Source organism: Nannobrachium achirus (assembly GCF_963921795.1).
Source record: "Nannobrachium achirus genome assembly, chromosome: 3".
NCBI lineage: Eukaryota > Metazoa > Chordata > Actinopteri > Myctophiformes > Myctophidae > Nannobrachium > Nannobrachium achirus.
In genome coordinates, this window is record NC_137812.1 from 60109372 (window position 1) to 60132210 (window position 22839).

The 22839-nt window shown below is 42.9% G+C and overlaps 1 protein-coding gene across 2 annotated transcripts; it reads right to left on the minus strand.

Annotated features, from left to right (window-relative positions):
- Positions 1 to 1324: 1324 nt before the first annotated feature.
- Positions 1325 to 22437, minus strand: LOC308280978 (adhesion G protein-coupled receptor E5-like). Of its 2 annotated transcripts, none has more exons than XM_080721017.1 (17): positions 22079 to 22437; positions 16236 to 16313; positions 15089 to 15247; positions 14646 to 14768; positions 13404 to 13532; positions 11759 to 11796; positions 11421 to 11516; positions 11117 to 11273; positions 10610 to 10729; positions 10018 to 10217; positions 9257 to 9463; positions 7366 to 7560; positions 6828 to 7045; positions 5753 to 5911; positions 3347 to 3521; positions 2998 to 3093; positions 1325 to 2838 (listed from the first exon to the last, which is right to left on the minus strand). In XM_080721017.1, exons 1-17 carry the CDS (start codon positions 22107 to 22109, stop codon positions 2797 to 2799), a joined length of 2223 nt encoding a protein of 740 aa, XP_080577143.1. In that variant the 5' UTR covers positions 22110 to 22437; the 3' UTR covers positions 1325 to 2796. The 2 variants fall into 2 exon arrangements, with proteins under 2 accessions (XP_080577143.1, XP_080577142.1); XM_080721016.1 differs by having other exon boundaries at positions 14586 to 14768.
- Positions 22438 to 22839: the final 402 nt, after the last annotated feature.

The following is a 22839-nucleotide window of genomic DNA, read 5'->3' on the forward strand; positions in this document are numbered from 1 at the left end:
CTGATGACTATACACAACTAACTGTACTGCCTCCTTGCAGGTATGGGAGTTGTATTATATCTAAATGCTAGATAAACATACCATTTGGACTGTTACATAAGATGGTTGGTAGAAAGGTATTTTGTCTCCCAGGGTGACAGGTGGCACGGTGACAAGAGTTTAACAGCGATGGGCAGCTGGACCTACTGCTGGCCCTGGACAGCGCGTCACATGATCTCTGCCATAAAAAAAGATGTATTATCTTATATATCTATATCTCTAATGTGCATAGGTAGCGTCAAGTTTCCTTTTTGAGACGGTAAAGCCCTCAACTTGAACTTGAGCCTCATATCTCCTACTATAAATCTCCTATTAATTCACATGTAATAATGAAGGTGAAGGTTTTGGAGGTCTCTGGGCCAGGTGGCATTTTGATGACCCCATTCAGCCCAGAACAAATTAACTCCTGCCTTCAAACCTTCACCCCTCTTCTCCTTTACTCCTTCTGGTCCTTCTCCTCTCTTAAGTTTTGTTCCGTGTTGCATATCGTCACTTACGGGCAGAAACCTCGTATCTCCTAGTTTCAAATGTGCATGTTTTTTTGCGATGTAAAGCCCCGCTTCATCACGAAAGGCCGTCACACTAAAGTAGTGAAAACAGCAGACCTGAAGGATATTGGGATGGAAATCTTACTGGGTTATATGTTTGTTTTTTTATATTTATGTATGTATTATTTAAGTGTTGAACTTGTTCTGTATGAAATTGATACATGATTATGTATTCCTTCATAGATTTAGCTCACTTTTTTGTTGAACAGCACCAGCTTACACCAGCAAAACCCACCAACATAAGCTGGTACATAAGCTGACCTAAACGCAAGAAGAACGTCACTTTGTTGACCCTCACATTAGTTCAAATGTAAGGGAGTAAGGCTGGGGCGTTACGTATCCTTATGATCCTTCATGTGTGGACACGCATGAGGTCATGTCTCACCTAGACACAGGACATGAACTTTGACCTGATGGTCAAGATTAAATGAATCACCTGAGCAAGCAGGCAGGCTCTATTGTCACAATGGTAAAAATGGCAGCACTTGCGCTGGAAGCCTGGTTCAGATCAGTGGCTAGAAGAGGAAAGTTACATAGTGCAAACATACAAGATTTGCACACGGCCCACTATACACAAAAGTGCTCAGTTCTCTTGCATTTTGCACCCATAAAAAACACAATTCAGAGTATTGTCATATTTGCTTTTATACAATTTCTAGCAAAACGTTTAAGAAGTACCAACATATAAAACACAACGAAATAGAAAAATAGGTTCATATAGTACATTCAAACTGGGAAAGCCTTTCTTAAGACATATCGCACCAAAAAAATACAATAGAAAATACTGCGTGGAGCTTCCCCACTTAAACATTAGGCTATACCTTGACATGAAAGATCAAAAATGTCGACAGTCAAAGGAAAGTGCAATAACAATGACGATATGCCAAACATTATGGCTTCATATCTTTGCCTACAGGTCCAGATCACCACTCTGAATAGTGGCGGGGTCCTCAATTCAGCAATAGGCTGTGGTAACAAAAAAATAAGTCTGAGTAGAAAACATCGGAATGAGCATCCACCGTATAGCGAAAGAAAACTGCACAAAAGCTCACATACAAGCCTTATTCACAGATTGTGAATTATAACATAATGACTTGCAGTACGAGCCATAAGTGATCGTAAGTCACTTATTTTGTTCAACAGCCAAAACCATGTCATTACTAGGGCTGTCACAATTATTACATAATCGTCTAATCGCAATTATTTGACATAATTGCAATTTGCAAGACATAATTGCAATTATTTGACATAATCACATTATTTTGGGATAATCTTCATAATCGTTTACATGTTGAAAAATGTTTATAGGCTACATGTTCAAACAATTAAAAAATAGTGGAAATAGCAGATCTACAAGTTCTATTTCCACTATCAATGTTCTTTTTAAAGTGTAAAGTTATCAAATATGTCCTTAAATTCTTTGTATATTTAGGTTACGTTTCATATCTGCCATGTGCAACTTCAAAAAAGCCTAAAAGCCAAACAGAAATGTAATTATCAACGACAAAAACACAATTAAATCGTTAATCGCAATTATTTGTGTAAAATTTGAATGTAAAATGTCATAATCGTGACAGCCCATGTCATTACAATCTATACGTATGCAGACGTCATGAATGGGATTCTTTTGGCAGAGAAGAGAAAGTGCTCATAAGAAGAAAGAATCTTGGAACATACCAGACTCTCTCATACTGTATAGGCTTTCTTTGGTTCATATCCCTCAAAGAATATTGGACAAAATTGTTCGCTTTGAACATTTAGCATACAAAGCGCCCATCTTCTTTTCTTCTGTTTTTCTTTTGTTTTGTTTTGTTTTTATAGATAAAATACAGCAATACAGCATGAACTGTCCTTGTCAGTGTTTCAAACAACACATGAACAGAGCATTGCACAAAAAAACGTCCTTTTCTTATACATAATGTGTGCTTTTAGAAATAAATATATCTAGAATCTATACAGCTTATATCAATACTGTGATATGTTGTGGGTGAATCAATGATAAAGTACCTTGCTTTATTTCTTTTTTTTTTAACTCCCTGAATAAACATTTTCACTTGGACTACATATGCTTATCTTTGAAGAAAGAATGATGATCATATACTGTACATTTGAGGAGACATCACCCTACATCAGATTAGACACCAGCAAAACAGGGTTCCAACAATCAATTGCCTTGGATTGATGGCGGTGGATGGAGAGGTAGAATTCTTCATATTTTAGATTCTCCTGTGTGACGAGCGCTCCGATTCCCCTGAAAGACACACGTTAAGAGATAGTTAAGCCAGTGAAAAAATGAAGACGATGTTTCGCGCCCCAAAACTGTAGATGTAAAAGCTTAGCACAAGCTCAGCAGATTCAGCGCAGGGCACCATTGTATGAGTATAACTATAAATCTGGTATAACTGCTTACTTGAGACTGACTGGAAGAAGGGTTGGTGGAGCTGAAGTCAGAGTATTTTGTCTTCTGCTGGATACAGGAGAGAAGGCTGACATACTCTTCTCTTACCTGTAGAGGGCAGCATAACATCAATACTGTAAATGATGATGAGCATTCTCACTGTCACTTACTTTTTTTCTCTGGTTTAGAGCGTTACAGTACACATGTAACTTGCTGTGTGTGTGTGTGTGTGTGTGTGTGTGTGTGTGTGTGTGTGTGTGTGTGTGTGTGTGTGTGTGTGTGTGTGTGTGTGTGTGTGTGTGCGCGTGTGCGCGTGTGCGTGTGTGTGTGTGTGTGTGTGTGTACAAAGCCCATTCATTACCTGCTTAGACAGTAGGCAGTGCAAGACAAATATTAGCACCCCCTGTAGGCTATTGAGGATAACAAAGATGTATTGCACGGCCAGTACGGGCTTTCCTTCAGTGAACAGGAACGCCCCAAACACCCACATCGAACCCAGCACGCACAGCTGTGCCACGGCTGTCACTGTGAAAGCTCTGGAGAGGAGGGGAACAGCAAAGGAAAGGGGGAGAGAGAGAGAGAGGGGAGGCAAGAGAGAAGAGAGGAAACAACCATATTAACATAACAAACCATAGGCACATCCTGTCTCAGAAAGATGCTGAGAAACTAGTCTTACTGTGACTGTCTTCCCCTTTCCAAGTCTTTAAAGACTCTCCAGTTGATCGAGGACACTGCTGCATGTGTACTGACAGCAGTCAGTATAGAGCAGGTCTCCACCAGCTTTTTAAGTTACATTTCAGATTTAAGATTTGTATTGAAGGGATAGCCTCTTGAGATGCAGCATCTCATTTTCAATAGGGACCCAAAAACATGAAAAACAAAAGAACATGAACATTAAGGGGAGCACACACTGAACGCGGACGGCTGCGCAGCGTCGCGTCGCGGTATCGACGCACGTTAAGTGCCGCGCGGTAACCCCAACTGGATGCGGCGCGCTGCCACACAGCACATCCATTTCCCCCGGTGGGGAGAACCATGGGAGAACATGTTCACCACGTGGCAACGCTGGAAAAATAGAACAGCGCCGTATCGGCGCAGCAGACGAGGCGGCAGACCCGCGGATGCGCGCGTCTGACGCCGCCGGTGTGGGTTAGTTAGTTCGTTGAAAATAATGGGGCCGTATGTTTTGACGCGCCGCTTCCGCACCGCCTCTGCGTCCAGTGTGTGTTTCCCTTTAGACATACGTAATGACATACAAGACAAGAATACAGATAAATTCATACACACACACCCTCTCCCACCCACCACACCATCAGCTGATGAGCAATAGAAGAGAGATAGGGGCACAATACAAATACATCACTGTGTAAATCCATACAGGACAAAAAAACATATAAGTTAATTCCAATTGTGAATAAAGGGAAGTCTTGAAGCGACCGAGGGATGAGATGGAGCTTAGAGATAGAGGAAGATCATTCCAATCAGATGGAGCTTTATAGCAGAACCTTCGTCCAACCTCCTTAGTGATTTTTGGTAGATCAAAGTAAGGATATTGCAGGTGTCTAAGTGGATATGATGAAGTAGATTGAACCATACTCCCATAAGTGCCATGAGATAACCCTTTTTTGTGATTTGGCTCTATATAAATAAAAGTGAATTAATTAAATGAGTCTGAATACCCCCCCCCCCCACACACACACACACACACACACACACACACACACACACACATACACAGACACACACAGACACACACACACACACACACACACACACACACACACACACACACACACACACACACACACACACACACACACACACACACATACACACAAACCCAAAACTGAGGCTCTATACTTCCTAAACAAACAAAAAACATTGTGAGCGAAAGACAAGATGATTTGCTTTGAGGGAGCAGAATGAGAAACAAGAAGAGTTTCACAGAAAACAATGGTTCCCATGAGCATCTGTAAGTAAGTATGTCAGTATGTCATCTGCAGAAAGCCAATGGACGGAGATCAAAGATCTCTGAACTATTAAGTGACTATAGTGTTTCGCAGCTGGAGGCTACAGCACTGCATTGTCTGTGAGAGCTCAGTGTGAAGAAGAGAGACTGGGAGAGAGAGACCCAGTGGTGACTGGAGGGGGGAGATGTGGAAACCAAATGGAGATTTAATGGTGGGAAGAAAAGAGCACTATTAGTAGAGGGCACGATCGGTGCTGTGAAAACATTCCCTACATTTTCTCTTCCCCGACTCTCTCTCTCCAGCCCGCTCACATTCTTTCCATCTATATCCATTTCTCATAATCCCATGGGATAATCATCAAAGCTGCCCCACGGCTTCTTATGCCCCTCCTCTTTCTCAGTCACTCAGTCACTCCGTAGTGTCTCTCTCTCTCTCTCTCTCTCTCTCTCTCTCTCTCTCTCTCTCTCATTCATACTGCCCTGTCACAGGATACTTTCATTTAAGACATGTTTAAGAAATGTTTGCTTGTGTAGAAGGGGCCTGCATCATGTGGGCAGCATTACAGTGGCAAGCAAAACAAACACACATGACACATACTAGAGGCCCTCTGACACATTATAGCACAATTACCACACTTAAGCGCGCACAGCCGCACACGCATGCATGCATGCACGCGCGGACAAGGACACACACACACACACACACACACACACACACACACACACACACACACACACACACACACACACACACACACACACACACACACAGTACAGAGTACAGACTGAGTGACTGACTTGATTTTGCGCAGCTTGGAGAGGTCTGGGTTGATGCTGGTGAACTTCTGGGCCAGCTTCCAGACGGTGATGATGAAGACGAACACATTGAGGATGATGATGACACACACGGGTCCAAAGAAACTCCAGATGAAGCCATGCTCCAGTGACAACCAGCAGCTAACAGGGACAACACAAGACGTTCATGTTATCACCACCATTATTTATTAGAGCATTAGATTACGTAGAGCATCCGCTTTAGCCGACCAGTGGTTCCCACAACTTTTAGCCGGACACCCAAAAGAGAAATTAGACTTTGCCCAGGACCCAAACAAGTGGAAACAGCAGATCTACAAGCTCACAACGTGTCACTTCACACCGCATTGTGAGCTTGTAGATCGGCTATTTCCACTAATCCGTAAACATTTTATGGAACTTATTAGATTTTTATTTTATTTCTTCATGAAATTATTGATTGCATTTGTTTTGAACATTTCATGAGCATTTTTGCTTTTGCATTTATGCTTTTTGAAAATATGAATAATAATAATTAAAAACAAAATGTAGGAAAGAAAAGAATTAAGGGACCCATAAAAGTTTGTCCGCAAACTACAAAGGGTCTCAACCCTTTGTCACTGGAGGTACATCATGTGTTTGTTCGTTCACATTCCCACGGTAGACCAGTATTACAATTGTCTCTAAACTTGGCACAAATGTAAGTAATGTCTGCGGCCTTTACCTTTCATGCTTTCAAGCGTTGCACAATTTTTCTATTTTGATTAAACATTCAGATTTTGCCCCAGATTGTGGCCACTAGGGAGCCCACCCAGCACCCCACATCGCCTGTGTGGACAAACGAGCTACAGTACAAAGCATAAGGAGCTAGTGTGCAGGCGCCATGCGTGCACACGCTCATTTTTGTCTTTGTGGCACTTTCTGGGTGAGTTTGTACAGAAGATTAGATCACTATTTGACGTACAATAAAGTATAAAGGGTTTTAAGAGACACACACACACACACACACGCACACACACACGCACACACACACGCACACGCACACGCACATGCACATGCACTGCTTTTTCCACATGCTTACTGTTTTTCTGTGCCATGTCCTGTATTCCTGCTGATGGCAGATATCACCACTATGGCCAGGGGCGTTCCATATCCCACTGCATACATGTAGAGAGGTCGAATGGTGGCATTGAAGACCAGGACCACCATGCGGTAGAGCTGGACCCCTTCCAACAGCATCCAGCTGAACGACCCCAGGAAGAAGTAATGGAGCAAGGCCGCCACGAGCCGACAACCACCCTGAAAGATCATATGATTTCACACGTGTATCACGTTTTAAAGTTATTTAGGAGGAACTATTTTTACAATAAACTTTTGGCCAATAAAAATATACAGTAGTTACTCTTTATATATTTCCTAAAATGTATATTTTGTTGGTATAGTTAGACATATTCTTGCTGTCGGGTGGAAACCTTGTATGTCCAAAACCGTTTGTTTTGTAATGATTTAGACTAGTGAAAATAGCCGATCTACAAGCACACAACGCCTCGCACCGCCTAATTTCTACACAGTAAAAAGCGGAGCGTTAATTCAACTCTGGTTACATTGACTGAGTATACCTCAGGTTTGGTCTTTGAGATGCCAGCGAGGAAGATCAAGTCAGCAATAAAGAGGGAGATGCAGAGGTGCAGGTGGATGGTGGTGCGGGTGCCCTGTATGGAGCGGCACAAGCCGAAGGTCAGGATGCATGCTGCCAGACACAGCAGGGAGAGGACCAGTCCCAACGTGGTCAGCAACTCCAGCTCAAAGGAATACTGCACAGAGAAAGAGACAGCAGCAGGTTTACTTGTGAGTAGCATAATTTGGGTTGATGGGTTTTATAAACCCATTGGCCCCCCCTACTGGCGACAGTGTCGAGGTTTTATGGCCGCTCTACATATAAATGAATAGGCTATTGTATTTTGTCATTTCCAATATATTAGGGGTCTCTAATCTTCTAATCTATGGGCCCCCCTCACAGCTGTACAGGGCCCTTTTGATCTGAAAACCCATGCGGAATAAGGTCTAATTTCGCCCCTGTGGTGAGTGCATGTGTGTGTGTGTGTGTGTGTGTGTGTGTGTGTGTGTGTGTGTGTGTGTGTGTGTGTGTGTGTGTGTGTGTGTGTGTGCGTGCGTGCGTGCGTGCGTGCGTGTGTTGTAATTGTAAATTGTACATTCAAATTGTACATGTAATAGTGAATATTTCAGTTGTTTGCTGTATAATGTATGCACTCACTAAAATCATACATGTAATAGTGAATAGTTCAGTTGTTTGCTGTATGCAATAGCACTCACTAACATCATACATTTAATAGTGAATAGTTACGTTGTTTGCTGTACATTATGCACTCACTAACGTCATACATGTATAGTGAATAGTTCAGTTGTTTTCTGTAGATTATATGTACTCACTAACATCATTAATGTAATAGTGGATAGTTACATTGTTTACTGTACTCACTAACATCATACAAGGGGAGAGAGGACTGTTTTCACACCTATAAACCACAGCACATTATTTCCTCTGATGCAGGATGCCTCCGACTAACGCTAACAACTGCAGCTAAAACAAATGTTCTGTTACAACAACAAAGAGCCGCTTGCAATGAACTACACTCTGTTTAGCAACAACACCATCATTAGAAATGAATGGGGTGTGGAAGACAGTAGATCAGTATGGAGTGTGTGAGAAATATTGGTGGCCTCCACTCATGACCATGACCTCATCAGCTTCAGTTCAGTTCCAAACATGATGCATCTCTCTATGACTGGTAGCCTAGTGTCCAGACAGACAGGCAGACAGCCAGCCAACCAACCAACCAACCAGCCAGTCAGCCAGTCATCCAGTCTCTGTGGAGTCCTTGGTAAAAACCTCTTTATTAAAACATAGAAACAATCTGCTTCTCAGTTTGTTTTCGTGACAGAATGAAAGTGTGTAGAAGGCATTCTTCCCCTTAATAGGCAATGGCCATGCACAATTCTTTTTTTATCCGTTTTGCCAATTATTCACTAATTCTCCATGTTTAAGTTACGTCATGTAATGTTTATTTAGTTCCTGATGCCTTCCCTAAAAGACTTCAGTATCTTAGCGTCTGGGTCCTATTTCTTCCTTGTTACAGCCAAGGGGGAAGGACCGCAAAATTAAGATGAAACCATATAGGAAATACAATTTCTAAGGAATGGACGCTAGTTTCCCCCCTGCTGGTCACTAGGATGGGTTTTTGCCAAATTTTACACTTTGTTTTATTACCTTAATGAACCTATTAATTGTCATAATACGTTATGCTTCCAGTCGCTAGTTTAAAGTCTTCTTTCAATCACCATGATATGCATTTTATTAAATTATGGTCCTGTGTGTGTGTGTGTGTGTGTGTGTGCGTGTGCGTGCGTGCGTGCGTGCATGCGTGTGCGGGCGTGCGTGCGTGCGTGCGTGCGTTGCGTGCGTGCGTGCGTGTACGAGCCTTTCCTCACCTCCAGTGGGTAGAGGGCCATGAGCACAGCGAAGCTGCTGAGGTGGTCACAGTGACACACGGTGTGTGTAGCGTTGGTAGACTGTTGGGTGCAGCCATCTGTGGCCCAGGCCCCATCGCCACCATTCTCAGCCTTCCAGTAGGCACAGATGAAACTCGCCTTGTAGGTCGGTCGGGGATTTTGCCCCTCCTGAAGATCCTTCCTCTCCTAATAAACAATAGACACATACCCTATATCAATATGGCAGGCTACGGTATGTGTTTCTATAAGTTAGATTCTCTACTTTATTTCCACTAAATGATCTGTTGTACAGTAAGTCATCATAAATTCTCATTGTTGTTAGCAATACATTTCAGGTGCCGTTTGCACTGCCTTCTCATCTGGCTGTCCCCAGCTGATGTGAATTTGACATTTGACTGATGGAACTGATCAAAATAACACAGTGAAAGGTGGTGTTAGCATGCATCTCAGATGGATGTGGTATTGGTGGTTTCAGGCTGTAAGAAATCAATGTTCCATCCTTTGTGAACTTCCTGTTTGAAACCGTTGCCCTGGTAACACACATACTCTATTGGAGGTGGCTCAGAGGACAGCGTACTAAGTATACAAATATTTACGCACGATTATTGAGAAGGCACTGGGCTACCTGTAATGGAGTACTTCCCAGTTGTTCCTTTTGTGTTAGCAACTTCAGTTAGAGGGTTTTCATGCATCTAACAACTATTCAGTCTGTATCATGCAGACCGCTGCTATTGGCTCACCTGCAGGTGTCTCAGTGTGAGGCTGACATTTTTGTCCAGGTGTTTCGTGGAAGGGTTGGAGACAACAGCTGACACCACTTTAGAGTAGATCTGGTAGTCGGGATCCACGCCATCCTTCTGTTGTTGGCTGAGATTACCAAAGGAGTGGTTAACAGACTTCTCCAGATTCTTGTAGCTCACCAACGCAGCTAGAGCAAAACCTGTGGAACACACTATTCTGTATGAGCATGAAAGGAGAGAGGCGTTGCTAGTCGCTGCACTAATGACTGCTGCTTTGGGGGCGGCATAGCTGAATGGTTAGGGAGCCTGACGGGGGAACCAGAGCCTGACTGGGTTGTCCCAGGTTCGATTCCAGGCCAGGGTAGCAATGTCGATGTGTGTCCCTGAGCAAGACTCTTAACCCCTACTTGCTCACATGCTCCTTGTGGGAAGCGAATCAGCTGTCTTGGGTTGAAAATACTGAATTCCCCTTGCGGGAGGAAATAGGTATATTTTATGCTACAGCCTGGCCTAGCAGAGATCAGACTTGGAGGGGTAGCATTTTCCTGAACACGGAGGTAAATCTTCTGCTCACCACTGTGGAGGAGTTTACCTGGGTATGTTCCAGTCCCGCTTGCAGTCTGCCAGTCAGTGTCTAGAGTAGCATTCTCGTTGCTCAGATGGATTGAGCCAGTGGGTGGAGTCTTTCCCTTCCTCACAGCAAGCTTTGCCTCTATTCAAAGAGCAACAGAGATTCCATTATAAAAAATCACACTTGTGTGAACTGAGCGGTGGTGTGTGTGTGTGTGTGTGTGTGTGTGTGTGTGTGTGTGTGTGTGTGTGTGTGTGTGTGTGTGTGTGTGTGTGTGTGTGTATGTGTGTGTGTGTGTGTGTGCAACAGCGCCCCTCCCTTAACATGTGTGGTCAGAAAAGGTTACTGCAGGCTACAGACAGACAGACAGACACGGAGACAGACAGACAGACAGACCCACACACACGGCCACGTATAGGAGCGTTGTGACCACCGCTCAAAAATGGAGTCCTCTGTGTGTGTGTGTGTGTGTGTGTGTGTGTGTGTGTGTGTGTGTGTGTGTGTGTGTGTGTGTGTGTGTGTGTGTACCTGTCTGGTTTGTGTCTAGCGTGTGGGTCTGGTTGTCTTTGAGCTGGGGTCCAATTAGCCTCATAGCATTCTCCACTACCTCAAGCAAGCCAGTCACCTCGTCACTGCTGTCAAGGTTATCAGGGGACACCAGCACGCCTTCCACTGCTGTAAACATCTGCTGTCCAACAGAGGAGGAGACAGCAAGGAGATGTGAGATGTGAGTCAATTGTCTATGTGTGTGTGTGTGTGTGTGTGTGTAGGGGAAAGGCATTCATATGGACATAATGTGTATATCTGTGTGTTTTGTATCCATGATTGCTACCTCTAGCAGTGTATCTCCAGGACTTGGGGTTCCATTAGTCAGGGCATTGCAGCTTTTCTGCATCAGGGACAGGATATTAGACAGGCCTGGTGAAGACTGGAGAGAGAGAGAGAGAGAGAGAGAGAGAGAGAAAGAAAGAGAGTTTTCGATGAACTTTCCATAATAAAACCTGTTCTTCCCAAAAAGTCAAAATATAGTACATTTTGAACCCTTAGCTCTGGAGCGTCTTCTAAATGTCTTGACACCACTACAAACACTCATACCGTACATCGCACCACATCTTACATACTGTTACTTTTGTGGGCTAAAGATCTGACGATCGAATATACTGTACTCACCTGTGCACCTGAAGCATTGAACTGGTCACACTGCAACTCTGCAACACATCACATATATGACAAAAAACATGAACAATATTAACAATATTCTCAACTGCAGCAAATAAGCGGACACACGCATACATACACACAATTATAAATGGACACACGCTCACTCATGTACACCCGCGCGCGCGCGCACACACACACACACACGTACGAACACACACACACACGCACACACACACGCGCGCGGGCGCGCGCACACACGCGCACCCGCACACACACTTGTGCGTGCATGAGTGTGTGAGTGTGTGGGCGTCTATCATGATCTTGACTGTGATAACAGACCAGTTGTTAGAGGAGGAAACAATCTGGTTGCTAACCAAAGTGCTTAGCATCTTCTCATGTTGTTTCTAGATGATATGTTGGTTCCAACTATTGTTGCTAAGAGACGGGTGAAAACACCTCCGGTCAACTGCTGATACCACTAGGAAAGCCAGACTGGGGCGATGATAGCCTTACATTAAGATGATTCTGCCGGGACATCCGCATTGTGACGTTGGGGCGACGGCAGAAGCGTCTTACCGACTAGTCAGACAGGTCGGGGGGATGGTCGGCAAAACTGCAATAGCGGCTCTACACATGCACAAATGCGAAATATAGGACTCCTAACTAGTCCTGTAAAATGTTTGCGACTAAATTGGAAGCCTTGTTTAATGTATTAGTCCATATTTTTCAATAAAAAATGTTTTTACCAAGTGTGGGTCGGAGTGTCACTGGTTTGGTTAAACATGGCTGCACTTATCACGTGACGTTGATCGAGTCACCCATTCGCTCATACAAGGACATGATGTATATGTAAGAATGCACAATAATGCTTCCCAGCCACCAACAGGCGCTGTTGCAACTAACATTGTAGCAAACAAGGAAAAGCAGTACACTTGTTAAAAACTATTTTCATTTAAAAATACGGACTAATACATTAAACAAGGCTTCCAATTTAGTTGTTTAGTAGTTGGAGAACTACTACGGAGTCCTATATTTCGCATGTGTGCATGTGTAGAGCCGCTGTTCCACTTTTGCCGACCATCCCCCCGAACTGTCTGACAAGTCTGTAAGACTATCCTGCCGTCGCCCCAACGTCACAATGCGGAGGTTTCGGCAGGAAAGTCTTAATGTAAGGCTAGGGCGATGACGTAATTCGGAACCGTGTAATCTCCATAGGCTCCTATTCATTGCACTGCAAAGAAACAGCTTTATCTCTGAATCTTTCTCCAAAAACTCTTCGATCACAGAAACACGCTTTTTTTCACGCAACACTGGGCCGCGGCGGTTGGCCGCGGTTAGGATTTTAGATTTCTGTGTAAAAGTAAACACCTCCGTCGACTTCCGGAATATAGTGAATTTACACAACATGGACACGATCTGGGCTTCCGGGGCTCTTCAAAATAAAGCGCAGTGAATGGGATAATGGTGGCACTCTACGTTTGGATAATTACAAAAAATAAAAGCACCAATTAAAAGAAACATATGATACACCCTTAAATATACAAAACATGTCCTCCAGGGCAAGGATAACTGGAGGACACCAAAACTGAAATCTCAAAACTGTGCAAGGAAACAAGAGCTGGGAACTGAAAATCATGTGTGATGGATCTCTCACCTGAGCACGGGGTCTTTTTATTGCCGTAGTTACTGTAGCCGACAGAACAATTACACCAGTAGCTCCCGCCAAGGTTTTTACACGTCCCGTTCACGCCACAAATGTCTTTATCTTTACATTCATCTATGTCTGGATGGTGCAGGAGGGGGTGGAGGTAGTGGGTGTTTGGGGGTTGGAGAAAGAGAACATACTTGATGATGCATTTAGGACAATATTCAACAACAATGCAGTTATGTTCTGCTATGTCGAAGCATTAGACTTAACTCATTGACTGCCAAGGCACGAGTTTCACGAGTTATTACAGTACTCCCAGGCTGCCACAGCCCGAGTTTCCCGAGTTGGAAGCCATTTTGAAAAAAAAAAAAAAAAAAAAATGTTTTTTTTTTTTTTTTTCAAACATTTTTTTTATGAAAAAATTTCTAAAAATGCCTCAAATGTATTAGGCATGATCGCAATTGCGAAATTGCATGTTTAGCCCCATAACAAACACATCTTTCAAAATGTCAAAAATGGCTGTTTTGTCTGACTTTGAAGACTTGTATCTCATGAATGCCTGAACGGATTTCCAAGCGGATTTTTTTGTTTGAAAGCTGTTAAAAAGTACTACACATATGGTGCATGATCTAGGCATGGGCGTGCACGATCCGTGCACTAAAAATTGATCCGTGCACTAGAAATTTAGGAAGGTGGCAGTGTTTGTTTTGTCTGACTTTGAAGGCTTCTATCTCATGAATGCCTGAACGGATTTCCAAGCGGATTTTTTTGTTTGAAAGCTGTTAAAAAGTACTACACATATGGTGCATATATGGTGCATGGGCGTGCACGATCCGTGCACTAAAAATTGATCCGTGCACTAGAAATTTAGGAACGTGGCATCCTGGTACTTGGCGGCCATCTTGAAAAGGGCATTCAATGAGTTAATACATGTATTCATTCATTCATATTCACATTGACTCGAATATTCGTGGGGGGATAGAGAGAGACACTGGGGTGCAGGAATGTGTTAAGGCGAGACACTACAGGTGAATAGGGTAAAAAAAACTAATAGCTACCACAATTAAACTTTTCCAGTTGATTACTTACATCCTGTATGAAAAGGTTAGTTTGAAAGAAGACATGTTTAGGAAGCAAAATAGTAAAAAATCTCAATTTTTTACATTTTGAATTTTTACATGTTTTCACCTGGCATGTCTCCCCTTAACTGTTGAAGTATGTTTTTCTTTTGTTGTGTTTTAAATTCACCCATGCAGCCATCACTGGTGTAGTTGTATCCTGACAGACAGGTGCAGGTGTAGCTACCAATCAGGTTAGTACAGTTGGCAGGGCGTATGCATGTCTCCTTGTTGTCCATACACTCATTAATGTCTGCCAGAGAGAAAGAAAGGAGACATCTTCAAATTAGTATGTCCATATGTTAGAAGTGTGTAACCTCTGAAAGAAAAAAGAAAAACACACACACACACACACACACACACACACACACACACACACACACACACACACACACACACACACACACACACACACACACACACACACACACACACACACAAACAAAGACAAACGCGCACACACACACACACACACACACACACACACACACACACACACACACACACACACACACACACACACACACACACACACACACACACACACACACACACACACACACACACACTCACCTATGCACTGTCCAGTTTCAGTGGTAAAGTTTACTTTATCGTGGTTGACTCCCTCAATCTTGAACCCTTTCTGGCATTGACAATAATAGCTCCCATTTGTGTTGACGCAGGTTGCATTTTTTCCACAGATATCAGTAATGTTTACACACTCATCCACATCTGTACATTTACACAAAAACAGAGAAAAAAAAAAGTTAACAAAAGACAGGAATATGATTACATCAGAACCAGATTGAGGAAGACCTAGATGCTGTTCCCCACGCATTAGCAACATTAATAAAGACATTTTGACTTTGCATGAGAGCGTCTTGGATCTTTTGAGTTTAACTTTAACAGCTGAAGTAGGATTACATGCATCTGCACTGGGCACCACTATTAAGCATTTTTTTTATATTTTGTGGAAAGACAACAAAAAAAGACAACACATTCTGAACTGAACTGGTATCTTTTTTTACTGGCTATTATGAATAGTACTGTAATAATTACTATAACATTTCCATGTTTCTTTAGCTCTTTAGAAACAGAAAATTAATTTAATTTAACCTAAATATATCACTACATTTTATTAGGGCCTTCAAATACAGTTATTGAAAAATAATATTGAAGAAACTGTCACTTTGAAGGCGTAATCTTTTTTCCTGGGGCCCTGGTTGGCAGGTATCAATACACTTTTAGACTGACATGTTTGTGCCAGTGTGGGTGATTCGATTTATTTTTTGATCACCTCGTCTTGATTGTCATGGGCGCCTATACTCGATAACAGGCTCGACAAGCCAAAGGATACGGGTACTCAATAAGTTTGTAACGGGTCCGGGTTTCGAGCACGATCCCTATTTGCACCCCATCGTCCACTCGCTCTTTTTTTATTTTTTCCTTTTTTACAAATTTTGAAAAAGTTGCAAAGAAGTGACTAACACAAAAATACATTTTGGATTTTAGATTTTTCCAAATTTAAATTTGCCAAAAATATATTTTTGAGAAAATCTCTGGAGATCTGTAAAATAATCTGTATCTGTAAGATATACTTTGAAAATATGGAACCACAGGTTTTATTATAGTCTTATTATAGCCATACAGCTTCTGTTGGTCAATGGACCAACAGAAATATGACAAAACAAATAGATAAAGATCATGAGGTCATCATTACCAAAACATTTTCTTCCCTTCTTTATTTCCCCAATTTTACAATCCAGCGAGTCACATCTTTTCAGCATACACAGTAACCCTGTGGAATAAAACAAGACAGTATTAATTCCCTAGTATTTTTAACACTACATGCCAAACAGTCCCAGCCCATATGGAGAAACATTCTAACCATAGGCGATTCTAGCCTCTTCCAGCAGGGGGTGCACGACCTCTATTACCTCATGCACGCGCGCACGACGCCGCACGCGAAAAAAATTGCGGATATTAGCGGTTTTGTAATGTTGTTTTAGCGGATTTCTGCAGTTAATTTTGTACCCAAATGTAACACAATATAAACAAAAAAAAGTGTAAAACAGGTGCTTCTTTTTCTAGACACCATTTGTCTATCTATAGGATTTATTTACTTATTTTGCAGACAGAGGCAGCACAGCCAGGACATATAAAGCCAAACATCAAGTTAATCATCATTCATCAAGCAATCAAGCAGTCATTTACAGTGTCAAATAAGCATTTCACAAAAACAAATAGTAGACACATCCTTATTACACAATGAACTGCAGCCTCCGGGTTTTGGTACTTGCAAACCTTTCAATTATTTTCTGCACTTTAATTTCGTGTATTTTCTCAATCTGTAAAATGCCTATATCTGACACTCTTTTATCAGTCATGGTTGTCCGTAAATACGTTTTTAGTTGTCTCAAAGTAGAGAAACTGCGCTCATAACATAATAGACTATGCACTTGGAGGGAGTACAACAGCATTGTGTAAACAGAGATGTGTCTTTATGTACCTGTCCTCCTGAAAGCTTGCTCGGCGTTCTCAGAACCAAAGCCCCGACATGGAAAGCAGAACGCCCGGTCATGGCGCACGCTATACTCCAGCCAGGCAAAATCTTTAAACCACTCCTTTCTGAATTTGCGTTGTTTTTCGCCAGCGGCCTTTAATGGACATTCTACATCTTCTGGCTGATATGGACCCAAAGCCAAAAACTGCTTGGCTTTATCCGGGCCATGGCAAGGGTCTCTTTCATGAACAAAGTTGGCTTCATTTGGCTCCTCTGGGTCTGGGCCTGGGGTAACAACAGATTGAGTCTGGAGTGGGGCTTGCTTGCTGTGGATGAACCGGGGCCTCGGTCTCCGGCAACGGCGAGCCTTCCACAGTGATGTCGGTGGCTGGATCACTGCTGCTGCAAGCTCCGTCCACCTCCTCTGGTTCACGTTCATTAGCATTACTGTCAGTGTCGAGTGAACCCGTGTTCACATTTCCTGATGATGAATTATCGGTTGTGGCACTGGGTTTGCTCTTTTTTATAAAGAATTGGTCAATTGTCTTTGTATTTATAGTTCGTTTCGCCATTATTGCTGCTCTGCTGCTGTATCCATATTGTTTTAGACGGGCGGAAACAGATAAGGAAATCACGGAATTGTGGGTCATCATATCAGAGAGTCACACAGCCGGCCAGCACAGACAGGTGTCAATCTCACAGCCCACCCACAGTGCCTGCCAAGTCTGCCAACAGCGCCGTCGCCAAGCAAGCTGATAGGTCTTACATTGCAAGCAAGCAAGCTGAAATACTTGCCCCTCCACCTCTCTTTTTGCGCACATTTTACAAATCACGATCACTGTTTTATTTAATAATTATAAAATAAAGTTACATTACAAAAAAAAAATAAAAAAAAAATGGCCGCCTGGCGGCCAGGGGGTGCACGTGCACCCTAGGACACCCCTTAAAATCGCCTATGATTCTAACCATAAAATGCTGCTAAAAACCAGTAATGCAAATATCTGGAGAGATATTTGTATTGGACACCCACAGGTGCATCTAAGTTATCACTTGATCGTTCTCCCCAGCTTTTGGTCCCCAGGCCTGAAGATAGCCTTTTCACCTTCATAATTGTTATTTTCATTTTGACAACATTTTAACCTACAAAAATGTTTAAATGAACATGAAGAAGATCAGCATGAATTCAAAATGCAATTAAATGATATAAAGAACTCAACTGTAATTATATGGACTCACGTACACACACACACACACACACACACACACGCGCGCGCACGCACACATGTGTACACACGTACACATACTGTACGCCACTATCATCATGAAAGCCCCCATGAGCTCGGTTTAGTCACCTGGTCAACAGTATGACTATATGACCCATGAATGGTCTTCCCCTGTTCCAGAGATGCTGATCCTCTATACTGCCTATTTTATGTCCCATTGTACAACGGTGTCACATGCCCAAAATAGCTGATCTACAAGATCACAACGCGTTGTGGATGCAACGTATTGTGAGCTTGTAGATCGGCTATTCTCGGGGTGCAATAGCATCGTATGACAAAGTATAAATCAGAGTCATATCTCTTGCAGACAAGCAGACAAAACACCCCCTCCAGTAGCAAGGATTTATCTTACACTGTGTGTGTGTGTGTGTGTGTGTGTGTGTGTGTGTGTGTGTGTGTGTGTGTGTGTGTGTGTGTGTGTGTGTGTGTGTGCGTGCGTGCGTGCGTGCGTGCGTGCGTGCGTGTGTGTGTGTGTGTGTTTGTGTGTGTGTGTGTGTGTGACTGTGTGTGCATGCCTGACTTCCTGTAAATGGTGGCCCTGAAGCACGATCTCGTCATTGTGAAAGCAGCAATGAAAAGGATTAAAGAGGTCGTTTTGAGTTTAGTTTCTCAAAGAAGGCTGAATAACTTCTTTGTGGCTTCGACAAAACCAATGTAAAAATGAAACTGTAGTAATTCATTAATATGTACCGTGATAAAATACATGAATCATTCAGGGGATCCTAATCATTTTGGCATCACCATCCAATATCTTATATCTAGTATTCTGAGGTCATCTGAATTGCCTTCTTTTTTAAATAAAAATGCATCTTGAAATTATGATTATTCTATCTATACTATAATTTTGCGAATGTCTGAGTGAGTGTCTGTCTGAAGCAGCGTTTCTCCTCAGTGGCTGGAGCAATTGATCTGAAATCGCATCACCATTAGCATATGAACACACCTGACATAACTGTGAAGCCCGTTTGTCACTTTCACAAATCATATGCTGTATATTAGCATTTTTATGGTGTATCTACTATCTATTCTGCATCTAGCTTGAGACACATCTATTCTGCATCTAGCATGAGGCAAAATGTTTAACCAGCTCTGTGTGTGTGTGTGTGTGTGTGTGTGTGTGTGTGTGTGTGTGTGTGTGTGTGTGTGTGTGTGTGTGTGTGTGTGTGTGTGTGTGTGTGTGTGTGTGCAGGCAGGCGGGTGTGTGTGCAGGCGGGTGGGCGGGCGGGCGGGCTGGGGGGGGGGGGGGGGGGGGGGGAGACAGTATCTCTGTAGCCATTAAACGAAACGGGGTGTGTGTGTGTGTGTGTGTGTGTGTGTGTGGGGGGGGGGGGGGGGGTCTGGCCCTGTTACAGATGTTGTCCAAAAATCATGCAGATCGGTACACAGTATCTCTGTAGCCATTAAACGAAACGGGTATTTCTTACATTGATGCTCCAACATATTATCATGCAAGTACCAGTAAAAGTTACTTTCCATCCCTCATATACTGTGTGCACAGTGCATCCCATAACCCACACACTGCACATCATTTCGGAGCTCATATCTTTGAACGGGGTAAGGACTAGTTAAATGTTATTTTACATAATCTCATTTTCATGTTAACTTACTTTTATTTGCTATCGTTTATGCCTGTTTTGTGTTTTTAGATCATACTTGTGTTATGTGTGGTTGTATGGTTTTGTTTTGTTAGATTATTATGTTGTTTCTTTTATTATTATTTGTTTATTGAAGAGAGAACTCCAAATAAGCCCTTTAGGCGTCCTTCATTTCCTGTCTTTTTTTCACTGAATGTACAATACTTGTATCCACATTCTTCTTTTTGAACTTTTATGACTTTATTGATAGGATAGTAGTCTGACAGGAAATGGGGAGACAGATGGAATGTGCAGGAGAGGCCATCGGGATCGGGACTCAAACCTGTGACACACTGTCAGGCTATAGGTGCCTGGACCGCTACACCAACGGTCCAGGCCTGTATCCACATTATTGTGCAAATAAACTCAACTAGACCATCACCAGTGATATCCTGGTAAAGATAATTGCTACAGACAGGGATGAGCTTCTGTCAGGCTCAAGCAGCATGACTGACAGCCGACTGTTACCGGGCAAAACTGAAACTGTGGAACCAGAGGAGGTTGAAGTTAAGTAACTGACCTCTGTTCCGCTTTACTACCTTGTTTTGAAGGAGATACTGCTGCTGCACAAACGGCCTGCACAATGACTCCACATAGTCTCTCATTATAGCTGCTTATAATGAGAGACTTTAGGATTGTTTTACTTTAATAGTTAGTTACAGATTGCATTTTGTGTGTGTGTGTGTGTGTATGTGTGTGTGTGTGGGGGGGGGGGGGTTAGGGTAACATTTTAATGTTAAGGAACCGCAGATGAACATGTATTTGTCCGCAGACCCCCATTAGATCTGGAAATATTTGGTGAGATCCCCATTTAAGATTTATTTAAAATGATATAAAAACATTCCACGTTTCTTTCAAGATGTTTTTTGGAAAATAGCAGATCAACAAGCTCGCAATGCAACGCATCGCGATGCATTGTAAACTTGTAGATCTGCTGCTCAAATAGCCGTGCACGCTCGTGCTCATGTGGCCTATAGTCGCTTCTTTTGGGCTTGTTTTCTCTCGCAAAATAGGCATGCACACCCATTCTACCTGTCACCCACTGACAGCTCTTATTCATGCAAAACAGCAATATTACTTCCTCTGTGGTTGAACACTCCCTGGTCTCACATACTGTCACAGTAGGCTACACTAGCAGTTTATCAGCCTGGTAACAGCCATGCAAAAGACTTGAATTCAGATGTGAATTAAAAAGCAGCATGAAATCAAAGATTATTTTTTTCATTCGCAGGAGTGTTTCATTGACCACCAGTTCCACTAACAGCCAATCAAAGTATGTGCCCTGGCTGGCCTGTATTGCACTGGTTGAAGCCACTAGTGGTGTAGTGGTTTTCAACCTTTTCCACATCAAGGTCCATTATCTATTTGGCATTTGGGCCTCAGACCACCATTTGATGAGATGTAGGCTCTGGCTCTCAGACCCATGAAACGTAGAATATTTTGTTGTTGTTGTTGGATAAGATTAGGTCCATAATTCCATGCTGTATCGATGTGTTACCATAGGAGAGATAACAGGCAAACATTGATACAAATAACAATAATTCTTCTACATTCTCTAATCGTGTAGACTTCTTGTAAATTGAGTAATGCAGATGTTTAAAATAATGTAACATAACATAACATAAAAGCACAGCATAAAATTACATTTGATTTCATTTTACAATCTCAATAGTTAAAGATCTATAAGGGTCCATTTGGTTACTCTCCATCATTTAGCTGGGGACCACCTGGAACCCCCTCAAGGACCACTGGTGGTCCCTGGACCACTGGTTGAAAACCACCGCACTAGTGGAAGTACAGCAGACGGTCATTAGAGACTCTCCCTCCATGCATGAGGAACAATAATGCTATCTGTTCTTACCCTTTACACCCAATACTGGACACAATGCACTAGTATGTGTCTGTGTATGTTCCACATACACACACAGACACATGTGGAAAAAGAACACACACACGCACGCGCGCACACACACACGCGCGCACGCGCGCGCGCGCGCACACACACACACACACACACACACACACACACACACACACACACACACACACACACACACACACACACACACACACACACACACACACACACACACACACACACACACACACACACACACACACACACAGTCATTGATAGACTTACCAATAATCAGTAACACCTTCTCCGGCCCCATGTCAAAGGCCGGCCGATTTGAGCTCTCTCAAACTGATCTGGTATCAGAGCTGTGGAGCAGCTCTGGTGGTGTAGTCGCACTCCTGCTGCCTCTGGTCCTTCTGTCAGCACCCACAGCCTTTACACATAAGATGAACTCTTGAAAAAAGGGCCCTCCAAAATGGGTTTGTAGAATCCTCAACTATTTCCACAACTATACAAGGTCAGTGTTCATAAAATCCAAGATGCCGTGGCGGAAGAGAAAGTAAAAGAAAACCAAAAGATAGAGCACCAGGCTGTTTTATCTACAAGTTAGAGAGAAAGCCTGCTCTCCTCCTCGTACTGTGTCTGGTCCGCGTCTGGTCCAGTCTCTCATTCTGAGCCCGCCTCACTCTTTCTCTTGGATTTCTCCGCCCTTCTATTTCCTCTCTCTCTCTCCCAATCTCTCTCTCTCTCTCTCTCTCTCTCTCTCTCTCTCTCTCTCTCTTTCTCTCTCACTCACTCACACACACACACACACACACACACACACACACACACACACACACACACACACACACGCACACATTCATTCAGTTCCCTGTTCTTGCACTTTTCTTTCACTATATCTAACAGAATCTCAGTAGTTCTCCACACTGGTATTGTGTCATAGCCACTGCCCCCCACCCTCCCTCTTTCTCCGTTAGTCTTGCTTCTTTCCTCTGTGCTCTACTGGGCACTGTTTCAGTAGCTATTCACAGAGCCCTCTCTTG